Source organism: Coturnix japonica, chromosome 4 (assembly GCF_001577835.2).
Source record: "Coturnix japonica isolate 7356 chromosome 4, Coturnix japonica 2.1, whole genome shotgun sequence".
NCBI lineage: Eukaryota > Metazoa > Chordata > Aves > Galliformes > Phasianidae > Coturnix > Coturnix japonica.
Window position 1 is genome coordinate 44,849,524 of NC_029519.1, and position 23,931 is coordinate 44,873,454.

The 23,931-nt window shown below is 40.8% G+C and overlaps 1 protein-coding gene across 7 annotated transcripts in view; it reads left to right on the forward strand.

Annotated features, from left to right (window-relative positions):
- Positions 1 to 23,931, forward strand: part of SLC4A4 (solute carrier family 4 member 4) — a 216,657-nt gene that overhangs the window by 123,148 nt on the left and 69,578 nt on the right. For 3 of the 7 annotated variants that reach the window (XM_015861476.2, XM_015861475.2, XM_015861478.2), the window contains 5 exons: positions 2,517 to 2,652; positions 8,558 to 8,718; positions 11,422 to 11,601; positions 17,551 to 17,646; positions 22,276 to 22,352. In XM_015861476.2, the coding sequence (XP_015716962.1) occupies positions 2,517 to 2,652; positions 8,558 to 8,718; positions 11,422 to 11,601; positions 17,551 to 17,646; positions 22,276 to 22,352 (650 nt within the window). Of the gene's footprint in view, positions 1 to 2,516; positions 2,653 to 8,557; positions 8,719 to 11,421; positions 11,602 to 11,708; positions 11,853 to 17,550; positions 17,647 to 22,275; positions 22,353 to 23,931 lie in introns of those variants that run through there. The other 4 variants (XM_015861477.2, XM_015861481.2, XM_015861480.2 and 1 more) reach the window with 4 other exon arrangements.

Below are 23,931 nucleotides of genomic sequence, written 5' to 3' on the forward strand. Positions count from 1 at the left end.
TGCTATCAGCTGTTTGGCGTTCTTTTGGACAGGTGTCATCTTTATTATCTGTGTAGTTTGTTGTGGAGGCTGCGCATATCTCTGTACATGCTCATGTCTGAAGCATTTCAGAAATGGGGGGTGGGGGGTAAGGTTGTTAGATTATAAGCAATCCACTAGTACAGTGGTATTCAAATAACTTAGCTGAAACTTTGGACTCTGTTTTAGTAGATGTTTTCCATATGTACACATGGTGAGATATCTCTGCCCTGAAGCACGTGTGGTTTGAACAGAGCAGAAGGAGGGAGGATGGGGTTTGGCCATGGGAAACCAAGGCAGTGAGTGATGGAGTGGTTTTGTACAAGCCAAAGTGGTGTGGCACTTGAGACCTGCCTTCTGGTGCTTAGATATGCTGGTTTCAGCTCAAAATCCTGGTGCCAGTGGTTGATTTGAGCTGGCTGCATGGACGACAAGCTCAAGTGTGATGCTTAATTGGGTATTTAGAATAGGAAAATCTTAATTATTTATACTAATGTTGATTTTTAAATGTGTTTTAGATGCAGTTTTTTTAGTTCAAATTGCTTTTATAATTGCAAGTACATTTTTCATGCATAAGGTTATGTGTTTGCAGATATTTTGGAACTGTTTTGTAAAGAGCATCTGTTACACCCAAACTGAGTAATTAAGTACTCATTATGCACATCATAGATCCTGAGAAACATATCTGAAAAAAAGTTTGTAGGAACTAGTGCTTGTATATGAGTGCTAAATACCAAAGCAATTAACCCAAGAACCCATCTTCAGGCTGTGCCATCTCTTCTGCACCTGTCCCATGAAGCCAGAGGCTGGATGGAGATGGAGGCTGGTAAATGGACCTAGCTTACAACCTGGCCTCTAATGCCTGTAGGTGTTTTAGGGTAAACCTTAGATTGCTAAACTTCTTGTTTTTAGAAGTGTGTTGCTTTCAGAAGTAAGCTCGGTCTTCTGTCTCATTGCAAGAGCATTCTGAATTGCTTGAGCAAAACCTTCAGTTGGCTCCCAAGCTTTGGGGGAAAAGTATTCCCTTTGGTGAGGTTTATTCTTACTGCTATATTGCTGTGATTGGCAGCATTAAAACCAGTGTAATGAGAAAAAAAGGAACCTGAAGCATCACCAAGTACAAAAATACCAGTTTGTTACATTGACTGTCAATACATTTTCAATTGAAAAAAGACTCTTTTATTGTTGAAGCATCATCTGGTGAAGGAATGCTTTTGCATCAACTCTTGCATAATAATTTAAGAAGAAAGCTGTGGAAGTTATTGTTGTTGTTGTTATTATACATGTGTGTATATAATATATTTATATAGGTATGTGACAAAACAGGAAAGGGTATGTTTCTTCCTGGTTCATTTTTCACATTACACGCTGAGACTTTGTTTACCCTCGAAGAATCAGTGTTGACTGGACAACTGGTGTAATTAATTATATTGCAACAGAGAGACAGCTGATCTTTTGAAAAGAAAGGAGTTTCTAGCAGAACCGTTCAAAGTTCATGGTCTGCTGTTTAACTCTACTGCTAATAAACACTTCAGCAGGAAAATGTCTGTCTTAAAATTTCACAGTATCACACCTTCATTTTAAAGTGATATGATAAGGAAAAAGCTGTAGACCCCAAGAAGTCCTCCAGTGATGCTGCTCTTGGGGCACGGGCTTCAGATGCCTTTGGGAGATGCGCTTTTGTCTTGGCGTGCATACAGCCATATTTTCACTTGTTTGAGTTGTGTCTGTTTCTTAACCAGGAAGGAGCTTCTGCTAATTTTTCTTTACTATAAGCACAGATGAATTTCACTTGCACTACCAGAAGAGCATGTGTTTGGCTATAATTCCTTTTGCCTAAATGGGCAACTCTGTTCCCGGTGGTACAGTTGTTTTTTTTCAGTTCATTGGTGCCTGACTAAATGCATTTGGTCACATTCTTCATGTATATATGAGACAAACTTTCTGTTAAATATTCCTGTGTTTTCTAGCAATAGGTCTGGGAAGGTTATGGCTTGCCTTGTGGGCCAATGAGAGCATGAGCTGGGCTGGCAGGGAGGGGGAAAGCCAGCTATGGGATGCTGCCACAATAAGCCCCAAAACAGTTTGGCTGAAACTGGTTTTACGTCATATAAAAAAGGGGGCTAAGGATCTCAGCTGATCAGAGTACTAAAGGTCCTTGGGCATGCACCATAGAGCATATTGGTTTTGAGCTTGATAGCTCTTTTTTTACAAGGGCTGCAAATTGCTGTAACATAGTTAAGGACTGTAGAAAGAGGCAAGTTTTCCTGAACTTTACTCCCAGCGTGAAGTTTTAAGAAGTAAGTGAGAGGCGAGGAAGGGAAGAGAGGGTGATATACAGACCCTCGCTCACACCCCTCTGTCCACGAGTAGGATGTCAAACGGCAAAGACGGCTTGGAGAAACAACTGAATGGCTTTGGGGAGAAGGGGAAGGAGAGGAGCCGCATGTCCCTGGTCATCCCTCAGGCTGTTAACCGCAGTATTTTCACCTCTGCAGTCTCCCCTGCTGCTGAACGTGTCCGGTTCATTCTGGGAGAAGATGACGACAGCCCAGCACCCCCGCAGCTTTTCACGGAGCTGGATGAGCTTCTGGCCGTTGATGGACAAGAAATGGAATGGAAGGAGACTGCAAGGTGGGTTGGTTTTCCTTTACCTCAAAAACATCATGGAAAATTCCTCTTTAGGAATTCCTTACTGGTGGTAATGTCCATACTGCAGGATGGCTTGGGAAATCCATAGGAAAGAGCCTTTATGGGTGAAATTATCTTTCTTGGATAAACGAGCAAATTCAAGGATTTGATTATATGTGAATTTAAAACCAAGTCTAGAAAAACTGGAGTGCCAGACTTATTTGAGTGAGTTGTATATGGAGAGTTAAAATCCATATGGACTTACCTAGTGCTTTGCAAACAGTGGCAATATTAGGGCAAGGATGGAACATCTATAGGTGAATTAAAACTTTTAATTCAGTTACTCAAAAGTAGATTTGAGCCTGGCTCCACCACGCAGCACAAGTTGGAACAGTTTTATTTTAAATAGATGAAAGATCCTGAAGTTTTCTTTTTTTTCTGAGGAAGTCATTCAGGATGTGTGTTAAGTGCAGGTCTAAATCGCCCTCTTCAAGGTTTTCGACCAAATTCTCTTCATGTTTCTTCAGTACTGCTGGTTTAGGGCTGGAATGTTTTTTTATGCTGTATTTGACACAAGTTATCTATAGCTTATTTCTGAGTAATGCAGAAGGAGCCATTGGATAGGATTCAGGATCTAAAGGCTGCTGTTTATCTCTTCTAGCCTTGTGATGTTGATTTCTTCTTTTCTACACTGAAAATATTTTTCTTGGTCTTGCCTTGAAAGGTAAGCTTTTAACTTCAGATGCTGTCAAGGCCTGAAACCTTTTTCTAGAAGAGGGTTCTTAACTAGCTGGTGAGCAGTCCAGGGCTTTACCTTTCCTATTCTCAATCCCCCTCTTAGTTCTGGGCTTTTCATTTCCCTTTTTGTGGCTCTCCTAAGCCCTTTTACCACCTTCCAGTCTTTAGGGCCCCTGCTGCCTTCAGAGGTCCATCTTGTTTAGTTACCTTAATCTTTACCTGATGAACTGCTCCACCACCTACTCCTTTACCCCCTTATCTTTATTTTTACTTCTCTGTCACTTGCAGAGCCTATTTAAAGACTTTTCACCTTTTACCCTTCAACTCCATTCTTATTGGTCATCCTTTTCTCCCTTTATTGCTTTTCTTGCCTCTTATCGTTAGTTCAGTGCTTACATTTTGTCATGTGTACAACCCACCCCCGTGCAGATCTTTAAGAAGGGATTTTAGTGACAATTTGTTTTAAGGCTGTTCTGCTCTTCAGACGTCAATGATGTTCTTCATATTGAGTGTTGTATTTGGTTTCTTCTTTTCCATGTTAATACTGGGAGCTCTGTTTTCCTGGAATCCACAAATACTAGCCATCAGGAGAAAGATACGCTATGTCCTGCATGACAGACCACAAAATAAGTCTTGAGAGACATCTGCTTCTAGATTCCAAGGAACTTAAAGGGGGATGTGTTGATGCTCTTTTACCATCAGGTGTTTGGAGAGAAAGAGGGTTTTTTTTCCTTCTCTGGAAATGCTTTCAGGTTTTGTGCTTTTATACATCTTCAGCAGAAGTGCTGATTGGAGCTGTAGATACAATTCTTTCTAACAGTATGTGTGTATATTACATACTGTTGAAGAGGAGATGCCATGTTCAAGCTCAGTGTAGCTTCTAACCTTGTCTATCTTCCCTGATGTGTTAGTTTCTTGATGGTGATCTTGCATGGTGCATGATTGTTCAGGATTTTTCTGTATCTTCCTGAAATGACTTAATCTTGCAAAACCAAACCTGCTGAAAGCTACTTTGTGGCTCTGCTGCAGGACATACCAGCTGGAGCTGGCTATCTCTGCTTCAGCAGGTACAGGAGCTGCCTGCTCTGCAGCTCACTGGAGCTGTTGGGTCTGACTTGAACTATGGTGGAAACTCTCAGGAGAGAAGTGTTTGAATCAGCAGAGTTTAGCAAGTGGTACTATCCCTTCTAGAGGCAACCAGTATATGTCTTGGAAAATTTCTGTTAGGGACCTCCAAGATACTGGTTAAAAGATGCTTCCTAAAAAGATCTTTTGTTGTTTTCATAATTTATTCACATGAGTTTAGCCATCTGTGCTCTAGCCTTGGTGTATAGAGGCTACAGTTCATCCCTGCATGCATTTCTGGTAGTAGGTAAGGTCAGCCCATGACCAGGGCTTAAGGATGTCCTATTCCTTTTCATGGTCCTCTTGCCTGTTAGTGATGGTATCAAGCCGTGGTCCACGATAAAGAAACATTTTGAAAGAACATCCTTGGTGTAGACAATGTTTTGTAACACAGCCCTGTGTTAAATGCATTAAAAATACATGAGTAAAAGGGAAGGTTTATTGCTGTTAAAGGTAACCTGAATGTTTGGGTCACTAGGTATTCCCTGTTGGGCTTTTTTTGGTGCTTATCCATCCACATCAAGTGAATTGATTACAAGTTCTTGCACCAATGTGTGTATGTTGCATTTCACCAATAGCTAAAGGATGCCGTGCAAACTATTCAAAGGGAAAGTCCTGAAATATCTGGAGGCCACCATGTATTTCAAGGCCCAGTTCAGTACATGAATGAACCAAGATGTGTGCACCATGGTGGGGACTGCCGTTCTACAAGGCAGGGAGATGGGAGGAAGATTGTAAGATGACAATGAAAAGGAATGAAAGATATGTGAGCTGGTGGATAGGCATTTTAAATCTTTAATTGTGGTCTGTTTCTTTACATAAGCTCTCTCAAGCAGTATGTTTACATCCTTCACCTCTTCTCCTATTCTAATATTATTAGGCCTTTTATGCAATCTATTTTAGAGCCTTAAAAATAAGATAGATGGGTCCTGCATACTGGTTAGCAGATATGAGTAAGAGGTTACTCTGGAGGCAGCCAAGTGCACTGATGGCAGATTTTTCTCTCAAATCTTTGCCCTTTGGAGCTGGTGATGGCCAATATGTTCCAGATTTCAGAAGTCCACAGTACCAACTTTGCTGGAGTCAGCAGTGTCGTTTCTAAGGTCCAAGAGTCATAAATCAACATGGATGTTATTTGTTACACTGTACTTGTTCTCTAATGTGGTTACTAGAATTTTTTCTAGCTTTTGCCCTGAAACAGCATGTTACCGTTAGGGTACAGACAGCTTTGCCTTCAGCACTCAGGAAGCTCTGTTCTTTGTGTAATCCTCAATGCATACAAACCTCAATTCTACGACTGTCTCTTTTGTCCTTTCCACTCTCCTCCACCCTAAAAGTCAAGCACTTTCTTCCAGTGTTCGTCCACTTCCCATGCAACTTTCTGGGTGTGAGTGAGCTTTTCTGCAGAAGGATATGTTTAAAAAATAATAATAATAATTTTTGTCTCATGTATGGTCTTTTGGTTGTTTATTTCTGATAACTAGCACATAGTGACCTTTTTTGTCCTAGTTTTTTAATGATACTTCTGTGACCTGGTGCAAGAGAACGATTCTTGCCATAACATAGATGTACACTATGCAAAGCATGTTTAGGTTTATTTTCTAAACGTTAACAGGTGTTCTTCGTGTGTCCTCAAATCTCAATCAAAGAGAAGGGATATGGATAGTTGATGATACTTGTGCAGTAGCACAGTATCTTCTGGTAGGTTAGTTAGGAAAATATTGCAGCAGGAATGAATCTTTCATTTCTCTTGGTGTAATGAGGAGTGACCACGTTTTTCAATATCCTCAAAGCCACATTTGCCTTCAGAGTGGCACCTTTGGCTCCTGGGAAGTGGCTTGGGCTGTCTTTATTTTAGGTTTGGCTCATATTAATCTCTCTAGGTGTAATCTGTATATGGAATAGCATAGCTGGTCTTCATCAGGACTTCAGAGGGGACTTGAGAATGAGGGAAACAGTTATTCCATGCTCTGTAACGTGTTAGAAGAGCTGAGCAACTGTCAGTGAAACTGAGAGACTCTGCTAAATCTAGCAGGTGACAGGTCCACCAGATTTGAAGCTTTGTGTTATAATGAGAAAAGTGCACAGAAAGCAAGTGTTGATAATTGTGAATTACACAGTTTCACCAAAGGTACAAACCCTTTGTAATTTGCAGCCTTTGTTGTTGCAGGGTAAAGAACATCTCACTGCTCTTGACTTGATCTACCCAGACAACTATACAAACACATACAGCACATACCCTCTGAACTCCACAGATCAGCAGATGCCCAAATCCCATCGCTTTCCTAGCAAACACTCAAGTGTGGTGGACAGAATAGAATCTTATTTCTAAGAGATTAAATTCAATCTCATTGCTTAGGTTAAAATGCATCTTTTTAAAATCAAAGTGTCAAAAGAGATTATTGCAGTTGAAAAGCATAATTGATTAATCCCAAAATAATACATTTTTCAGGTTTAAATATAATTTCACTTGGTGTTAATAATATTCTATGTTTTTTTCTTCTTAATAATCCCCTTGTATTAGTCCGTGGAATTTTCATTTAGCCAAATATATTAAAATAGTATTTCAGGACAGGATTAGAGCACCTTCTGCTTTGCAATTGAGTTGCACTGAAGCACTTTCATTTCTCCTGCACTCTGTGCTCACAGTGAAGCTGTAGCCAGGTGCTTCAATAAGGGAAGAGGCCACTGGAATCTCTCTTGCCTTTTTTAGATAGGCTAGAGTTGTAATGTCCCTCTCTTTGTCCCGCAGATCTATGTGTGCAGTCCCCAGATGGCCTTCTGTGCCAGCACCTTGCTGGCAGCAGCAGGAGCCTGGAGCAGCAGCGGGACGTGCTCTGCCTGACTGCCCCTGCCACGGAGCTTGGGGCACAATCCCTGGCCTAGAGCTCCTGCTTGCCCACAGTCACGACACGGGCTTAGGGGTGTAAAGAGTGTTTTGTACAGAGCAGTATTTAACCTGTTTAACCTTTGTGTGAATCTTCAGCTAGAGAGATGAGCTTTCCGGTTTGTTTTTTTTCAGACCCGCTTTGTTAAATGATTAAACAGTGTAGATCAAACAACTAAACACCTAATTTCTGTCTTTACCTTTGGTGGTTAACTTGTCCTTTCCAGAGCATCTTCAGATCCACTTGGGATGTGCTTCTCTCCCCTGCTCTTCACCTTATGCCAGCCTACTCCTGTTGGTACTGTTCAGTGCTCCAGACTGGTGGCTGGTCTGCTGGGTCTTTGGCAAAGCCTTGATGCTTTTCCTCTGCTCATATGCTTAAAGATGACTTGAGTCTTATCCAGGGGAGCTATGGTAGGGATTAAGGACAGTTGAAAGTAGAGGAATGTAAAAGCTGAGATGTGTTTCCTGATTTTTCTGCCGTAGCGTTCTCTGTAGTTTCCTCACACTTTTCCTGCTCTGACCTTACTCAATTCCTTAAACAGGAGAGGCTTTTTTCAGATTATAATTATATTGTGTAGATTTGAGTATTGAAATGCAAGTCACCCTATTTCCAGAAATGCTGATTTTTTTTTTTTTTCCCCATCTTCTCCAGCACTCCTGGCTACTTTAGAGCAGTTATTAAGCGTCAGTTTAATTACCTGGAGCTGCTAAGCAGTGGTAGAGCTTTACTTGACATGATGCAATGTATTGGGTTAGGTCATGGTTGTCTGTGGGTTGGACATGATTGGGTTAGGTGCTGGGTGTGTGGCCTGGGGAGGGAAGGAGGTACCAGCAGAGTTGTTGAAACTACCTCTGTATTCTTGACCTGGAGCAAACGTGAGGTAAACGGTGTTAGCTTAAGTCTTGGTGAAAGCTATTAAAGATAACGTGTTTTACTTCTCCTTTGCAGTAGTTTACAAGCATTATCACTGCTCAACTAACACATACCAATTCATTAAGCCTTTGCAAATTGATTGTGGACTTGTGGTCTTACAGATGCGTGGGAAAATGTGTATGCTTGAACTCATTGATATATTGTGATGTTTCATCTGTCTTGCTTCTTTTCGATAGGCGCACAGGGTGCAACAACTTTAATACAGTCTCATTTCTTTGTAGGTGGATAAAGTTCGAGGAGAAGGTAGAACAAGGTGGGGAGCGATGGAGTAAACCTCATGTGGCCACATTATCCCTACACAGCTTGTTTGAGTTAAGGACGTGTATAGAGAAAGGCTCGATAATGCTGGATATGGAGGCCACTTCTCTTCCTCAGGTGGTGGGTAAGTAAGTTTCCTTGGCTCTTGCCCTAAACAATTCCCTTCAGCTTACAATCGGTCTTTGTAGTAGTTTCCTTTGAAAAGCAAGAAACTGAGCATCACTGTTATTGCTTCTTTGTTTTCACCGAAATACTCAGGAATTTATTATTGCCAAAGACTTCCTGGAATAAAGTGTGAAATAACAGTGTTAGAAAATCCCAGGCTTTTTCCCATCTTATTAGGGGTAGGAGTTTGAGGCAGCCCATCCATTTTCACTGCATAATAAAAACACTACTTTTCAATTTAAGGGGGAAAACAAAGGAATAATCCTCCTAGGGAGAAACCTAGAAAGTATTCAGAGAAAGATAGCCAATATAGGGAAAGCGTTCTTATTTCAGGAAGAAGAGTGAAAGAATCGGCTTCGCCAATAATTATGCTTGCTTTGGATTATCTTTTGTTTTTAAATAGAATTATTTGGATCCTGAGGTAGATATCCTAAATTTACCATGCGCCTTTGAAAGGAAAGGCATACACTGACTTAATTTATGTTTACTACTGAAAACGTAGCATTTAAAAGGCTACCTTGCTCAAAATAGGGATGCCCAGCAAGTATTGTAATTTGGGCAGAACAGCTGCAATTTAGGGCTCGTGGTCGGATCATGGACAGGTTTCAGATGAACTTGCAGGCTGGGCTGCTAGAAGCAGGTTTAAAATAAAAGTGCTCTTCTGTGACAAAGGTGGATGAAGAGCAGTCACAGGATCAGTTTATGCTTCCCTCTGCTGAATGGGATAGCAGTCAAAATAGCTGTGGCCCAGGATGATGCTTAATGACATTGCTGAGAGCTATACCATGTTCCCAGTGACGTGTGGAAAGTCATATGAAAATAAATCTGAGAAGTGAGCCATCCAGTGGAGGTACATTTAAACAATATCCTGAATTTGGAAGGCATTATGTGAAGAGGTGTAGAAGTGCAAGATGAAATAAAAATGCTGCAGAACTTAATGCTTTGAATCTTAATGTCAGGACTCAGGCTTAGTATTTTCCTGGCGTAATATAGTATTATCAAGTGACAAGTGTTGGATTAGTTTGTAAGAGTTGGAATTAGATGTTACCTACAGAATTTAGAGCTTCTTATTTTTGTAAGTGCTTGAGATGGCATTGTCTTCTTGTATTTTTGGCTGTGTACCCCAGTGTGTGGCACTGCAAAGTTTTAAAAAATAAATTATTCTGGTTGAAGTCACTTTGAGATGTCACCTTGAATAACCTTTTTCATCTCCCAGATGAAATTAAATGTAATTTCTGGGAGACTAAATTACAAATTAGTGGCTGCTGTTGCTGTTCTACTGTTCTGTGTATGCTGCTATACTTATGCTGCTATGGGTCCCAATCCTTACTCAGGTGCAGAGGGATCTCTAAGAAGCCTGCCGACTTGGTTTCCAGAATTATTTAATCATGATAACTTTGTTGATTTCTACTAGTGACAGGCAGGAAAGTAAAATTCACAGAGCTCTGTTGTTATAGCTTGTGTTATGTCAGAAGCACAAAAAGGAATAAATACTTACCAGATGGAGAAGGATAAACTTGATGAAGAAAGGCATGTTGTTCTGAAGGAAGCATTCCAAAGATCACTAACAAAAATATGAACAAAAGCTTGCAGAAAACAGCGCTTAACAGAAATAAAGTTTTTGTGTACGTGTATATAATCATTCTTTTCTGAGTTGGAATGGAAGTCTGAGGCTTTTTTCTCTAGTGATTTGAAGAGGCATTAATTCTTGGGCAGCGTATAGAAGATGACTTTCTGCCTCACTGAGTTAGCAAGTGTGGTGAGTGTTCTGCCTCCACTTTCCCATAACTTTTATTATTAGCACAAATAAAAGTTACCAGTAGACAAATAAGAGCTGCCACTTTCCCCTGGGGGATAACATGTTAACTGAAGTAATAAAGGGAACAACTTAATGTGAAATTTATTGCAAAATAGAGGGTTTTTTTTTTTGTTTTTTTTTTTCTTAATAAGTCAGGCTACCTTTACCCCTCAAATATGGGAGAAAGGAACAGAGAGGAAAGAACTGATGGAAAGCAAGCAGTGAGTTGCAGATTGATGATGGTTTAAGGCTAAAGACGAAGGTCTATAACATGTCCTCTGAAAACAGGAGCAGGTTCTACCATCTGTAGTTGCTATCATTTCACTTCAATTCTAAGAGTGAAAGATTTAATTGGTGACTCATCTCCGGGACTTTTTCCCGTAGATAGATTAGGTTTTAGCAGGGGCCTATGAGGTGACTCAGGCCTTGTTGAAGGCGGTAGAATTTTTGCTACGCTATTTTTGGAGTCACACTGGAACTCATGAGGTAGCTATAGCACTTCACAACACAGGGTTGGGGCAGCCCTTTCTCTGAGCTAAGAGCAGTTTTGTCCTGTGAAGGGTTGTTTGGCAGCCTGCTTAGTGGCTTGAAAAATAAAAGAAGGGGATTTTGGTGGAAAAGTTACGTGTTGGTGGCTGATGGGTTTTCCTCCATGGAGATTCTGCTTACGTCTCAAAAAATGTTCATAAGGGATTCTCACTAGAAATAAAGTGGTGATATCTGGTGGTAGCTTTGAGATGGGGAGGAAGGAATTAAAAACAGGATGGTGAACATTCTCTCCCTCTCCTCTCATTTCATGTAGCCAAGTTCTGGACTTTGGGATTCATTTTTCTTTCCCCTCTCTCATCCTTTTCTGTGCAACAGAAATGATTGTCGACCATCAGATTGAGACAGGGCTCTTGAAGCCAGACATGAAGGACAAAGTCACCTACACGCTGCTCAGGAAGCACCGGCACCAGACCAAGAAGTCCAACCTGCGCTCTCTGGCAGACATTGGAAAGACCGTCTCCAGTGCAAGTAGGATGTTTTCCAACCCCGATAATGGTAATGCAGAGGCTAACTGGCTATAGCCTTCCGTTTTAAAGCAACCCACCAACCTTGCCTGCCAGAAACTAACCTTGTTGCCATGACAATGCTTTTCTAACGCACAATTAGCGTAGCAAGACCCACACTGATGACACATCAGTGTTGGGCTCTGAAGGCTGCTTTTGCCGTGGCACATTGCTCTAACCCTATCTTCACTGGACGGAAAGGGAGAGAAAGAGAGGTGGCAGGCAGGCAGCAGGATTCAACAGGTATGTAGGAGGTGGTGTAGGAACAACATTAGGAAAGAGAGATTTACAACAAACTCTATGTGTGCCTGAACCCAAAAGGCTGATCATCTGAAATGCTTATGCAGAGATGAAGCTTCTGCGTGTGTTCTGTTTTTGTTTTTTGTTTTTTTTTTAAATAGATTGTGTCAATGACACTCTTAATCAAAAATTATGCGAGAATAAAATCTAGCTTGCATTTTATTGCCATACAATCATTGTCCAGTGTGGGTAAAGCTCATTTCCATTTTGCTTTGTTCAACCTAAAATTGTTTTGTGGTGTATGTCATGTATGGGTCTCTGTTTCTCTTTTAAAAATTACTTCATGTGTAGTGCTGTGTATGTAGTGTTGTCTGTGTAAGTGTGTGTGTGTGGATACAGACAGCTATGGAGGCCTTGGCAGCGGCTCTGTACTTACTCAAACACTGAGATTTAAAGTCACATTAGTGGTAATGTCAAATTTTCACATCTTGGAGTTCTGCAAAGTGTCTCATGTTGCAGTATGAAAACTTGTCTGAAAGTTGCTATTTTAAAACACCCAGAAAAAAGAGCAAGCTGATACTCATCTTGCTGTCTTCAAGGCCTCTTAAGTTTTCTGTGTTCTGCTTCTAAAGCTTGCTCTAATATTTCTCCCTAACTAATTACCTTACTTTATTAATATTTCCTACTTTTCACTGTCCTTTGCTTTTGCTACAGGTGTGTATGTTCATGTAAAGACTATTTATTGCTTTTGATAATGCATCTTATCACATGCCAGTGTCTTGATGATTGAATGAATGAAAAAAGAAAACGCACAGTAACATGAATTGAGGGAATGTCCTAAGTGTGCAGCTTTTTGGTGAATAACCCTGTGGGAGTCCAATGGAGCAAAGATCAGGACTGTGCGTCAGACTGTTGCTCCTTCTGCTTCTTTTTCAGACCAGGCATTTCAGGTCCTTGGAGAATGCCTCAATCATTTTTGGTCTGCACACTCAGTGACTGACTCACGTTTGTTTTCAGTTTGCTTCAAGAAACTGTTCTTCCATCACAAGTTCTGGGGCTTTCTTCTGTCTCCCTTCTGTCCTTCCAACAATTTCCCCACTGTTTGCATGGGAGGCTTCTGACTTCTGTTTATAAAATACACTCTGAAATGCACTCAGTTCTCAGCTCCAACTGCAAATCACCTGCTTAAGCATAGGCATTTTGACACTCACGGTCATGGTGGCACAGAGACCAGTTTTGGCGCCTGCTTGTGGTGTGTTTACAGTGCCACAGTCAGGCCTGATGGCTTTTCAAATTGCAAGGAAAGCTGAAAGACAAACTCTTGGATATCAGGAGTGCCTGTGTTTGGGCAATGATAGACTCTTTTCCTATCTTGTGGCTAAACAAGTAAACAAGCTTACTGTTTTATTCTGAGTACTTAGGGAATTCCTAGGGTGTAGACATATAAAGAAACCTTTAGGATTGACTACTTGGTATTGTTGTGAGTAGTGTCTCTTTCAGGCATGCCAGGAATTTAACTGAAGGGATTAAGACTTGCTCTGTTTACAGCGTTCAACCACCTTCCACCTCTGTCTTGTTTCTATCTTTGCTGAGTTATATGCTTCTAACAGCCTCCTTGTTTTTCAGCAGCTGGTGAATGTTGAATTTTTCCTTTTTGCAGCTAAAGTCACTCATTGAGGAGCCATCAAAAAAAAAAAAAAGAAAATTAAAACTTATTTACGATGTTTGAGGGTAAATCATACTATACAGTTGACAGGTAAACAGAAGTTATATTGTGATAGAAAGATAATCTATGATAAATGGAAAATGCTCACCGATGTTGAAGGCTCTCCATAAACTCCACACAGGAGCAATCTCCAGAGAAGATCCTGCCTTAATGGCAGTCAGCCCTTAAATGAGATCTGGGAGAGGTGGAGCCAAGCTCCTCCCCCTTCTGGAAGCACAGCTGAATTACCTTCACCTGTGTTCCCACAGCTGACTCATTGCTTGCCTCAGGTGGTTAATCAGAGGTTCAGGCTGTGATCAACAGTTTCCCTTACACATACACAGTGTCTTATAGCTTGGATGATAAATCCTGACTCTTTACCATACAGAGTTAGATATTCAGTGCTGATTTAAAAGTAAATCATGTCCTACTTCTCCTGGGAGACTGGCATTGGTAAAGGGCAGTCATCGAAGTTCTCACTCTAGCCCCTGCTTATTCTTCATGGCCATGAGCATCCTTAACTCAGATAGTAGGTGTCTTAGGTTTCCATTAATTTCTCGTTTGTATTTGACGAAATTGATCCTTAAGAAGTGCTTTCCTTGCTTGGCCTACTGGCTGACCTTTGGTTACTTCTTTCCTTTTGTTTTGCCTCTCTTTCCTACCTGGAGTATTTACATGTAGTTAGAATATAATAAGGCATTATGTTTCATGACAATTAAGTACTTTTAAGGAGGGAGAGACTTGAATATGAAGGGAATTACTTAATGAATAGTTGCTGCTGTTATTTACTATTTACACTTTAATGAAAAAATAACTCAGTGAAACACATTCTGGAGTTATACCGTGCTTCCTGACATTCAGTGAGTGTCTCCCACGTAATTCGGAAGGCAGAATTTGTCCTTTACACATATAAAAATTTAATGAGTCTGACAGGAGTGCAGCTGCCTTTCAGCGTAGCTAATAACAATAATAAAAGGACCATCAGCCGCAAGCACTCATAAATTTCACTGGAGTTTCATTCCAGGTAGATATTTCCTTTTAGTTTCTACCTTATTGTTTTAGTGTCAGTGAAACATACATACAATATTCATGCTGCATCCAGGTTAATGAGAATGACAGTCTTTCAGGACGCAGGACTTGTGCAGTGCTTAATTCTCACCTCCGTATAGTAGGTTTACGGGCTGGTATATTTAAAAAGCAGCTTGGTGTTCTACTCAACTGACATTTACTTATGTTGTTAAAAAGGCTAACTTCTCATCTTTAGACCTAACATAAAGCACCTTGATGTAAGTTACAAGGTGCCCTGCTAATTTAGTTTGTGTATGTTAAAGGTTGTTAATGAAACAGCTGAAGCTTAACTAGAGCCTGCAGTATGTTATGTATAAAAATGTTATGCAGCTTTCTGCTTTTAGTGGACAATCATGATTCTTTTGGAACTTATGACAGGTATCTAATTACATTGAATTACTTTGAAAAACATGCATTTAGGAAGCGCTTTCACATGATGCCATTAGCAGGGTTTCTGACAATGATTTTCCCTAATGTTTTTTCAAGTTAAACTTAAAGCCCAAATTAAACAGTAACAGACTTTTTCAAGGGATTTTGTTAGAAATCTGAACATACCCCCTGGGTTCCTGGTCTTCAAAAACACTTTGGTGCATGAATCTCATTTCTTTCAGAATGATAAAGTGACAAAATCTTAAAGGCTTGAAAATTTTCTTCATGGTAAACTTCTTAGAATCTACTATTTTGGTATTTATATTTGGTATTTATATAGATCATTCATAGTTAAAACTTTTGAATTTGTTTTATATATATACATATATATGGGCCATATTTGTAGGCAACCTTGCCTATGGCTGATCTTTAAGATCCCTTCCATCCCAAGACATTCTATGATCCTACGATATTGTAGTGAGCATTGTGAATTTCTTTATGAAAAGCATTGTGGTGCTCTCACTTCTGTCTCTGGGTCCCAGGCCTAGGTGCTGGGGTCTGACAGCACACTTGGGAGCCTGCGGTATCTCTATGAGCTACTTGTGGAACCTGAACAGCCCACAGTGCAGCCACTTTCCTCCTCTCATTGCGGTGCCTGGTAATGACTGGTTCAGCTGCTCCTGTGCGTTGGAGAGCTGCAGCCAGGCTGACCATGGCCCTGCAGCAAGCAGTCGTCCTGCTCCTGCTGCTTTTGCTTCACTGCTCTTTTTGATGGCAGCCTATAGAGCAATCAGATTGGCAGAAACATTGAGCTTTAGAGTGGCAAAGGTGTGCAGTGAGTGCTTTTTATTCATAACTATGTCATAAAGATGGCTTCTTACCCTTTCCCTATGCTTGTGTTTGTGGGAGGGTGTTTTCTCAGCAAGCCTTTTGCTCTTGAGAAAGAAACTGTGCAAAAGATGATAATTTGTTTGACGCTTGGTGGAAGGGGATAAATCAAAGCACTTCTTTGCTGTCCACTCAACAGTAAAAAGATGATTATCAAAAAGCCAAGTAGACAAAGCTGTACTAAGCAATTACTAAAAGTTACCATACAAAGACAGCGCTCTTTTCATTTCTTTCTATTGGCAGAGAGCTGAGATGTCTGATATGTTTGTTGAGGGCCTTTAGATACGTTCCAATCGAACTCTTGCAGAGTTTTTATATGTTGTGTTTTGTTAACCAGTCTTTCTGAGAGTTCTCTGTGTTAATCCAGTTGTGTCCTTTCCTGGCACAGGATACAGCATTTGAAGTGAGCCCCTGCAGTAAATAGTGCATATACTAGAGGCTATCCAGCAGCCTTTGCCCAACTGGCACTCCTTTGAGTTGTAATGCAGATCTGCCATTGGTTTGCCACTGTATAAAATGAGAACGATGCTCACCGTTCCTTATGCAGGTGCCTGAGGACTGTCTCTTAATCATTTGTCAGTACCGCGTTGAGAATATTTGCTATGCAGTGCATATTTTCCATGGTTTTGCATAAAAGTTTCCTGCCTGCCAGCATTTTGTATATCTTAACACTTGTGTGAGCCTTCAGTAAAAGTATTGAAGAGCAGCAAATCGTACTGAAGACAAGCTGGTAGAGGCTGTAGAAAGCTGTAACGTGTTTACGTGTGAATATGTTTCCCTCCTAAATAATGGCATGCTCCCCATCACCATGTGAATGTCCAAACACCTAACAAATGTTTTTTGTTTTTGCCGTGATAACAGAGAATTTTGGTAACAGCTGAAATAGCATTTCTACCTTCTATAGTGCATTGGCTGCTGTACTGAGAATGGAAGCTAGGAACAGCTAAAAGCTTCCCCAGTGATTTTTTAAATTCTGTATTAGAGTTCAGCCTTATTCAGTTGAGTGTTTTTCATAGAAACCGCATCTACGTCCAGTGAGCTAAAATACAGAGTGTCAACTGAATAAGGAGGAGCACAAGACGAGCGATTAAGCCAGAAATGAGATATTCTCCAGGGATGCTTGGAAAAAAACCACCCATGATATGTTTATCCATTTGCATTATTTGAAGCAGTATGGAATATAGTATGCATTTCCAAGCCCTAAGTGATGTACATCAGGGAATGTATGCAGCCAGGATGCTCAAAGTTGGCTCCTACAGGGAAGCAACTTTCTCCTCCTCCAGCCCCCCCCAAAAAAGCACTGTGTGTTTGCCAGTTTTCTAACTGCTTTGCTTCCTGGGACTTCTCAGCACAGCTCAAATCTCAGCTGCCTTCATCACTTGTTTGAAATCTGCTTCTGAGATGCCTGAATTTTAGAATGAAAGATCGGCTGCAGACCTTGCCAGCGTGGGACGTTTTGTGCTCTAAATAAGTAGGCTCGCTTCTTTTGTCAGCAAACTATACAAAAAGGTGCACTTTTATGTAACTGCAAATGTTCAAACACTGTCTCCTAACTCGCTTTTTTGTGCAATTGCTTGAGCATTTCTTTTTTTTTTTTTTTCTTTGACTTTTCAACTTTGCTCTCTTCCTCCCCTCTGCTGCTGCCTCTGTCTCCTGCTTGCACCACAAAAGCACGCAGCCCACTCGAGAGCTCTGTGCCCTGCCTAGCGACACGCACGCTGGATGATGAAATCCAAGTGCAGCGCAGCCCCAGCGTAGGATGGCTCAGTAAGTCAGAGACTGGGATTTGGGGAGTGGGCTGGGGGGCTTCCAGAAGGAAGGATGGGTGACTGGCACCTGCTGGTGCCTGAATGCGCACTGCTGCATGAATGGGGGAAAAAATGGAATTCCATTCTTGAGGGAATGGAATGGCTGCTGCACTGGCTGTCCATTTACCCCCACCACGCCCTGCTCTTTTTTCCACTCTTTTGCTTTATTTGTTTGTTTTTTTCCTCCATCTATAGTGGAGCAGGTAGGTCAGTCTGCATTTCCTTTCAGGCAGAAGTCTCTCTTGTAACCCATCTAGCAAAATTTCATTCACGTGTTGAAACGTCCTTTGGCTTTTGAGAGGATTTAATGAATTTATCCATCAATGCAATAAAATAAATGCAAGAAACTTAAATATTTTAATTTCCATATAAATAGGTTCCCTTTGTCACATAGCTCTTGGACGCCTCCAGCTTTGTTTCTCTGTGATGAGCTGGGCTTTTCTCAGGCTGCGTTTCATTTTATCCTTTCTAAAATATTATTCATCAGGAGCCTTGGTGATCACAGAGGAGTGAGCTGTTCCCACAGGAAGGCACAGCCTGCTGCTCTGATGACACAGAGATGTTCTTTATAAGCCATGGCAATATGTAGAAATCTGAATTACAGTATATTGACTGTGGAAGATGACTACCAAGCCTGTCAGTAGAACAAGGCAGTAAAACAGAGGGGTTTGGATTGATTGCCTTACTTTTTGCACCAGTACTTTACTGAACACAGCCAAGGAGAGATTCATGTTGCCTTTGCCAAAGAAATGGCAATATAATTGAGGCCTGAATCACCTAGATACCCTTAGTTAGCAAACAGTGTTAGGGTGAACATCATGTGCTGAAGTCTCAGCAACAGAAACCTTTTACATTACTGGTTTGTTCATGGCACTGAGAGTCTGCTGACTGATAGGCTTGTTGCTTTTTTCTGCTCTCTTATTTTCTCCCACTCAGAGAAGCTGTCCACCCAAGTATTCAGTAACCCCTCTTTCCTGCCTTTCTCACAAGTGACACTGCTAGGCCTGCCACATGTTTCCCTGTCACGGTCATATCTAAATGTTTGAGTTTGCTCTTATGAGCAGCTTATTACACAACATAAAAAAAAAAATAAAAAAATTACACGTAGTTTCTGACTTCAAGTCTTCAGTTGTGCAGCCATTAGAAACGTGAGTTAGGAGATCTAGGCTGTACTGATTTGAACGATGATGTCCGCAAAGCCAAATGGCTTTTGGTACAGGTTTGCACGTGACATATCTTGCATTTGTAGCACCACTTGTTTCTTACAACGGCTTTACTTGGCGGTCAGGTATAGTCAATTTTCTTAGGTCAGCAAAGCTGGTTGAAGGTGATGCTTACAGTTTCCAATCTGTCACTGACTGATTTAAGAAGTAAAACAAGAAGTTTCTTTAGAGAAAACAGCAGAGCAGTGTTGAATTGCCAGCTAGGGATTTTTGAGTGGGAGTGGGATGTGGCAAAACAAGTGTCATGAGACCCTTCAGCCCCAGAGGCCCATGTTTTTTGTACAGGACTTTATCTGGTGCCCTCACTTCTGGCTCCATTCCCTTGCCCTTGTTTGGCCTTGCAGAGGTAATGCTGCGGTAGCAGTGATGGTTTAAGAGTATTTACAAGGCTGTACTTGTAGGGAAATGTGGTATCTTTATTCAGTCAGTAGTCACAAGTGGAAAGGATGCAAGTTTTTTGGCACATTGGTTTGTCTGGACCTGGAATAAAAAATGGGAAACCTCAAGAAAAGGATTCTCTGAGAAAAGCTGCTGCAGGTTGATGTGATTATGTTGATCACATTGGGAAATTGGGACCTTGAGAAGCAGAGAGAGGCGATAGTCATTAGCTGTTAGCAAGAAAGGTAATGATCTTATAACAAATGTTCAGTTCCAGATGTCTAGTAAAAAGGAGATTACATGCTGTAGTCCAGAAAATTACCAGCTATGAAAGCTGGAGACTCTTATTTTAATCCACTTCAGGCCTGGACCCTGAAATGTGTAAAACTGCCCAGGTGCCTTTGGTCCCCAAGGAAACGAAGAGAGCTTCAGCGCATCTTTCTCTACAATTACGTAGTGCAGCTCTTCTGAATAAATTGTATTTAAACCATATTAAACAACCCTATAAAAATAAAATCATCTGCATTTTCTGCACTTCTTCAGAGCATTTTGGAAGCCATACTTAGCTGGAGGCATTAGCCAAGCCAAGATTCAAAGGTGTCATGGTAGGATTGGAAGAAGAGGAAATGAGTCTCTGCACTGCACTCCCTCTGGAACAGCTGTCGTGAACTGGCTTTGTGCAGGTGGGCAGTGTGGGATCTGCCCATCTCCATGGGTCTCTGAACTTCTCCAGATCTGTTTAACTCCGCTGAATACTTTTTTTATTTATTTTCTATCACTTGCCAGCACTAAAGTGAACCGATAGGGACTTTGCTTTGAGTCACTGACGTGCATGAAACCAATTACCAGTGTGAACAATCTTCACATTTTAAAGAAAGTACTTCCCTGTCTTTTTAATTGATTGTATTGGCTCAGATTTGCCAAACAGCCATGCATTTCTATATAGAGCTTCAGTCTTTCATTTTAATTTAACACTATATTTATAGATTTGTCAAAGATTTCCCTGAGTTGGCAGTATCTGTGCAACCTTTCAAAGACAATTAGTTGCACCACGTAAGAAAAAGGAGCCTTGGATTTCAGTAATGGGATTCAGGTTTCCAGGAACCTGCTTTTAAAAAAAAATATAAAAATGAATCCATCTTGTATTATTTATGAAATATCCACATCTCAGAAGGTGTCATGTAGACCTTTTTAGAAACACAAAGTAACGTCTATTCCATGTAAGAGATGCAGTATAAGAAAACAAGTTTGATCACTCCTTTCCTGTTTTACATACATGCTTGTCTCCTATGTACAGATTTATATCAAACAGTCAGTCAGGTGCTGTAAATATTTCTAAGTTTGGACTGCCATTAATTAGGAGAATGGTTACTAATATATGTAGCTTAAACCAGTCCTTCAGGTGGCATTTCTCACACTATGAATAAACATATTTGTAAGAACTTAGTAGATGTAGGTGGGGTCTTTAAGGTTTAACCTGGCAGGCAGTAACAACTTGAAGAAGATAAATTTGAGCATCTTCCTTTTATAAGATACACCTGTGCTTTGTTTTTACTGTGTTGTCATTCTTGGATGTGGCAATGATGCACAGCAGGTACACTGTGATTCAGAGTGGCTCATGAGAAAGAATATCATAAATCTGTCTTCGTATACATGGAATACATTGTAAGGAAAACCCAGCTCTGGGGAGGACTGGGGGTGGGGGTGAGGGGGTAGGGGAAAGGGATCCTTTTCTTACTACTCCTTTTATTTATTAGTTATTATTATTCATTTTTATTAGCTATTTATTGATATTCAGATATATTACCAAGCTCATTTTTCTGTGGGAGTTGAATGCTGACAATTTGAACTTTCATTTTGCTATGAATATCAAACCGTAAGTTTTATGAATATTGTCTCAAAACATAAACTAGCCTAGAGATATCTCAGAATTTGGGAAGTGTCTCAGTTCCATTTCTTTATGAGTGTTTTCTGTCTTTCCGGTTATGCTCATGATCAGAAACAGTGCGATAAGAGCTCCTGTTGCTATGCTTCTGGTTTCTGGGAGAAGGGTGAAAAATTTCAGGATGATTATTAAAGAGCATGCTGATTGCTGAGTGTTGGGATGTTGTATCCATCCCAGAAGTTTCTTTGCTATTTTATTATTTTTCTTCTTTTGTGATTATGGCTATTTCTAGGCTTTTTTGCTAGTCCTTTAGAACAGTTTTTGTATATTCTGCTACTCTTTGAGAACACAAGAGTAAGTAGGAAAAGTAGTCCAAAAGAGAGTAAGCAGTGCTTGAATGCCATCATGTCAGGCTTAGAGGAGCAGTTGTGTTTGAGAGAGAAATAGATCTTAAAGGCCTTAGCTCTTGGTCTCTGGTACTTCTCTTTCTCTCTGGAGCATCTGGTGTCAGGAACTGAAGACCTTTTTCTACTGATTTGACACACATACTGTTTAAAACAGTAAAACCCTTAAGGTTCACGAGTTTAGTTAATATGGCTAGTGGTAGAAAAGTAGAATTTTGTTATCTGCTGCTTCAAAAGACCAAGAGCAGCCAACTTTCCTCCCTGTTACATGAAGTACTGGGTGTAGAGGAGTGCAGGCAGATAGCATCTCTGTAGGATAGCTATGGCAAGAGATTGGCAGCAAGAAGGCTCCAGGAGTGTTCCCCTGCTCTCTAAGGGATGGGTGACCCAGTTGCCTCTTTCAGCAGCCAGTTGCTACTTTGCTTCCTTGCCAACCTGGAGAGGAACTAGGAGAAGTCCTTAGATATTTTTTGCAGTCCTGTAAGCTGTAGGATTGCTTTGGGTCAGAGATGAACAAGGTTTAGAATCTTTCTATCCCATGTGCCACGTAAAGTTACAGAAAGCAGCCTATCAGGGTCTTAAATTGCCCACATCAATGTCCCACGTGCAAGGAAGGGTGTTGCTGTAGCCTGAGCCTCTGTGTTCTTCTGACTGGATTTTAATAGGTTCTTTAATTGGTATTGGCATTGTTCTTACAGGCAGTCCAGCCATGACTCACAGAAATCTGACTTCCACCAGTCTGAATGACATCTCTGACAAGCCTGAGAAAGATCAGGTAAGCTTCAGATTTGGATTTCACTTGGTGATGTGTTTGGTTAGGAGCTGGGTGTTGAGGAAAAAATAGTTGTACCAGAGATCCAAAGAAGAAGTGAGCAAGGTGAGTCATTTAGTTCCAAGTCCTATGACAGATCTTTCACATCATCAGCTGTTGTTAAACTCTCACAAGGTGTGAAGCAAGTACCACTGTGTATGGAAGCTGCCTGGCATCCCGCTGATGTCTGTGAGAAGGGAACAGATGACATCCTGATCTTGATGTGTCTGATCTGCTACCTTCTGAAAAGAGGCTCCTCAGGGGTTTCAGCAGAAGTCTTACAGCACAATAGCTCAGGCCATGCAGAACGCCAGGGCTTATATCCACAGGCAGGATGGGGTAGAGCAAGCATTGAAGGGGATGTGTCTCCACTACAGCAGCTGCTGTAATAGAATGTGTTGCCTCACCTTTTGTGGTGCTTCTGAAATACAGCCATGCTAAAAGGTAAGTGCGGAAGAGCAGCTTCAAAGCATAGATGCATAATAAGGTTAAAACTGGCCTTTAGTGACTGCCTACTGAACTCTTTCTTACCACTCTCCAAAAAATCTGACTAATTTCTTAGAGTAATGTTTATGGTATTATCATACAGACTTTGTGCGTGTTCTCGTCCTTACTTAAAGCTTAAGTGTGTGAGGGGTATAGTGATTCTTTGTGAGCTCTCTGAAACCCGGTCTGAATGAGGCCTCCACAAATTTCAGAAAGTGGTCCTGGTTTATAAAGGGGATTATTTTCAAAGCACAACCATTTATTTTGGCAAATCTTTCCTCCCTGCTCCCTCAGCCCCTCTGCCCTCCCTCCAACCCCCATATCTAAACACTCTCTAGTTTTGTGATTATTCTGAACATGGATGAGAGTTACTCTAGGAAATTATTTGGCTTAGATAGTATATGCTGACCAGCTGAGGAAAAACTCTGGTAGTTCAAATAATGCCTGGTTGTAATTCCTCTTAATTGAATGTGGCATAACTATATTTTTCTCCAGTCCTTCCTTCCTTTCTTCTTCACTTGGCATGCAATTTATGCTACTGTTATTTCCAGTTACTAAATACTATAAGTACGTTAGCTTCCACTTCAGTATTTGAGAAATCCACACAAAGGGAAAAAATAAGACTTAAGACAAATAGCCCCATAATGTTGAATGTGCAGAGTTTGTGCAATAGAGCAATGAAAAAAATTCCCTCTAGTACCCACTTTAACATACAGAAAGTACTTCAGTGGAAAAAAAAAAACCAACAAAAAAAACCAATGTGTTTTGCAGTGTTTTTCAGTGTTGTAACATACATCTGCATTTATTTTTTTCTCCAAAGTACTTTCCCTTTAATGTATGTAGCCACACACAAGGAGAAAATAATTGTAAAATAGCTTTTTCACTGGTAAGACTGCTGTTTTACATTTCTGGTTAGACTACATTTAGGGTCTTAGAGTGGCAGAAAACTGGGTCTGAATGTTGCAGCGGGCTTCTTAGATTTCGTTAGTCTAAATGGTCTCAATTGTTCCTCCTGCTGAAATGTCTGTGGACATGTACAGATAATAGAGTTTTTGTC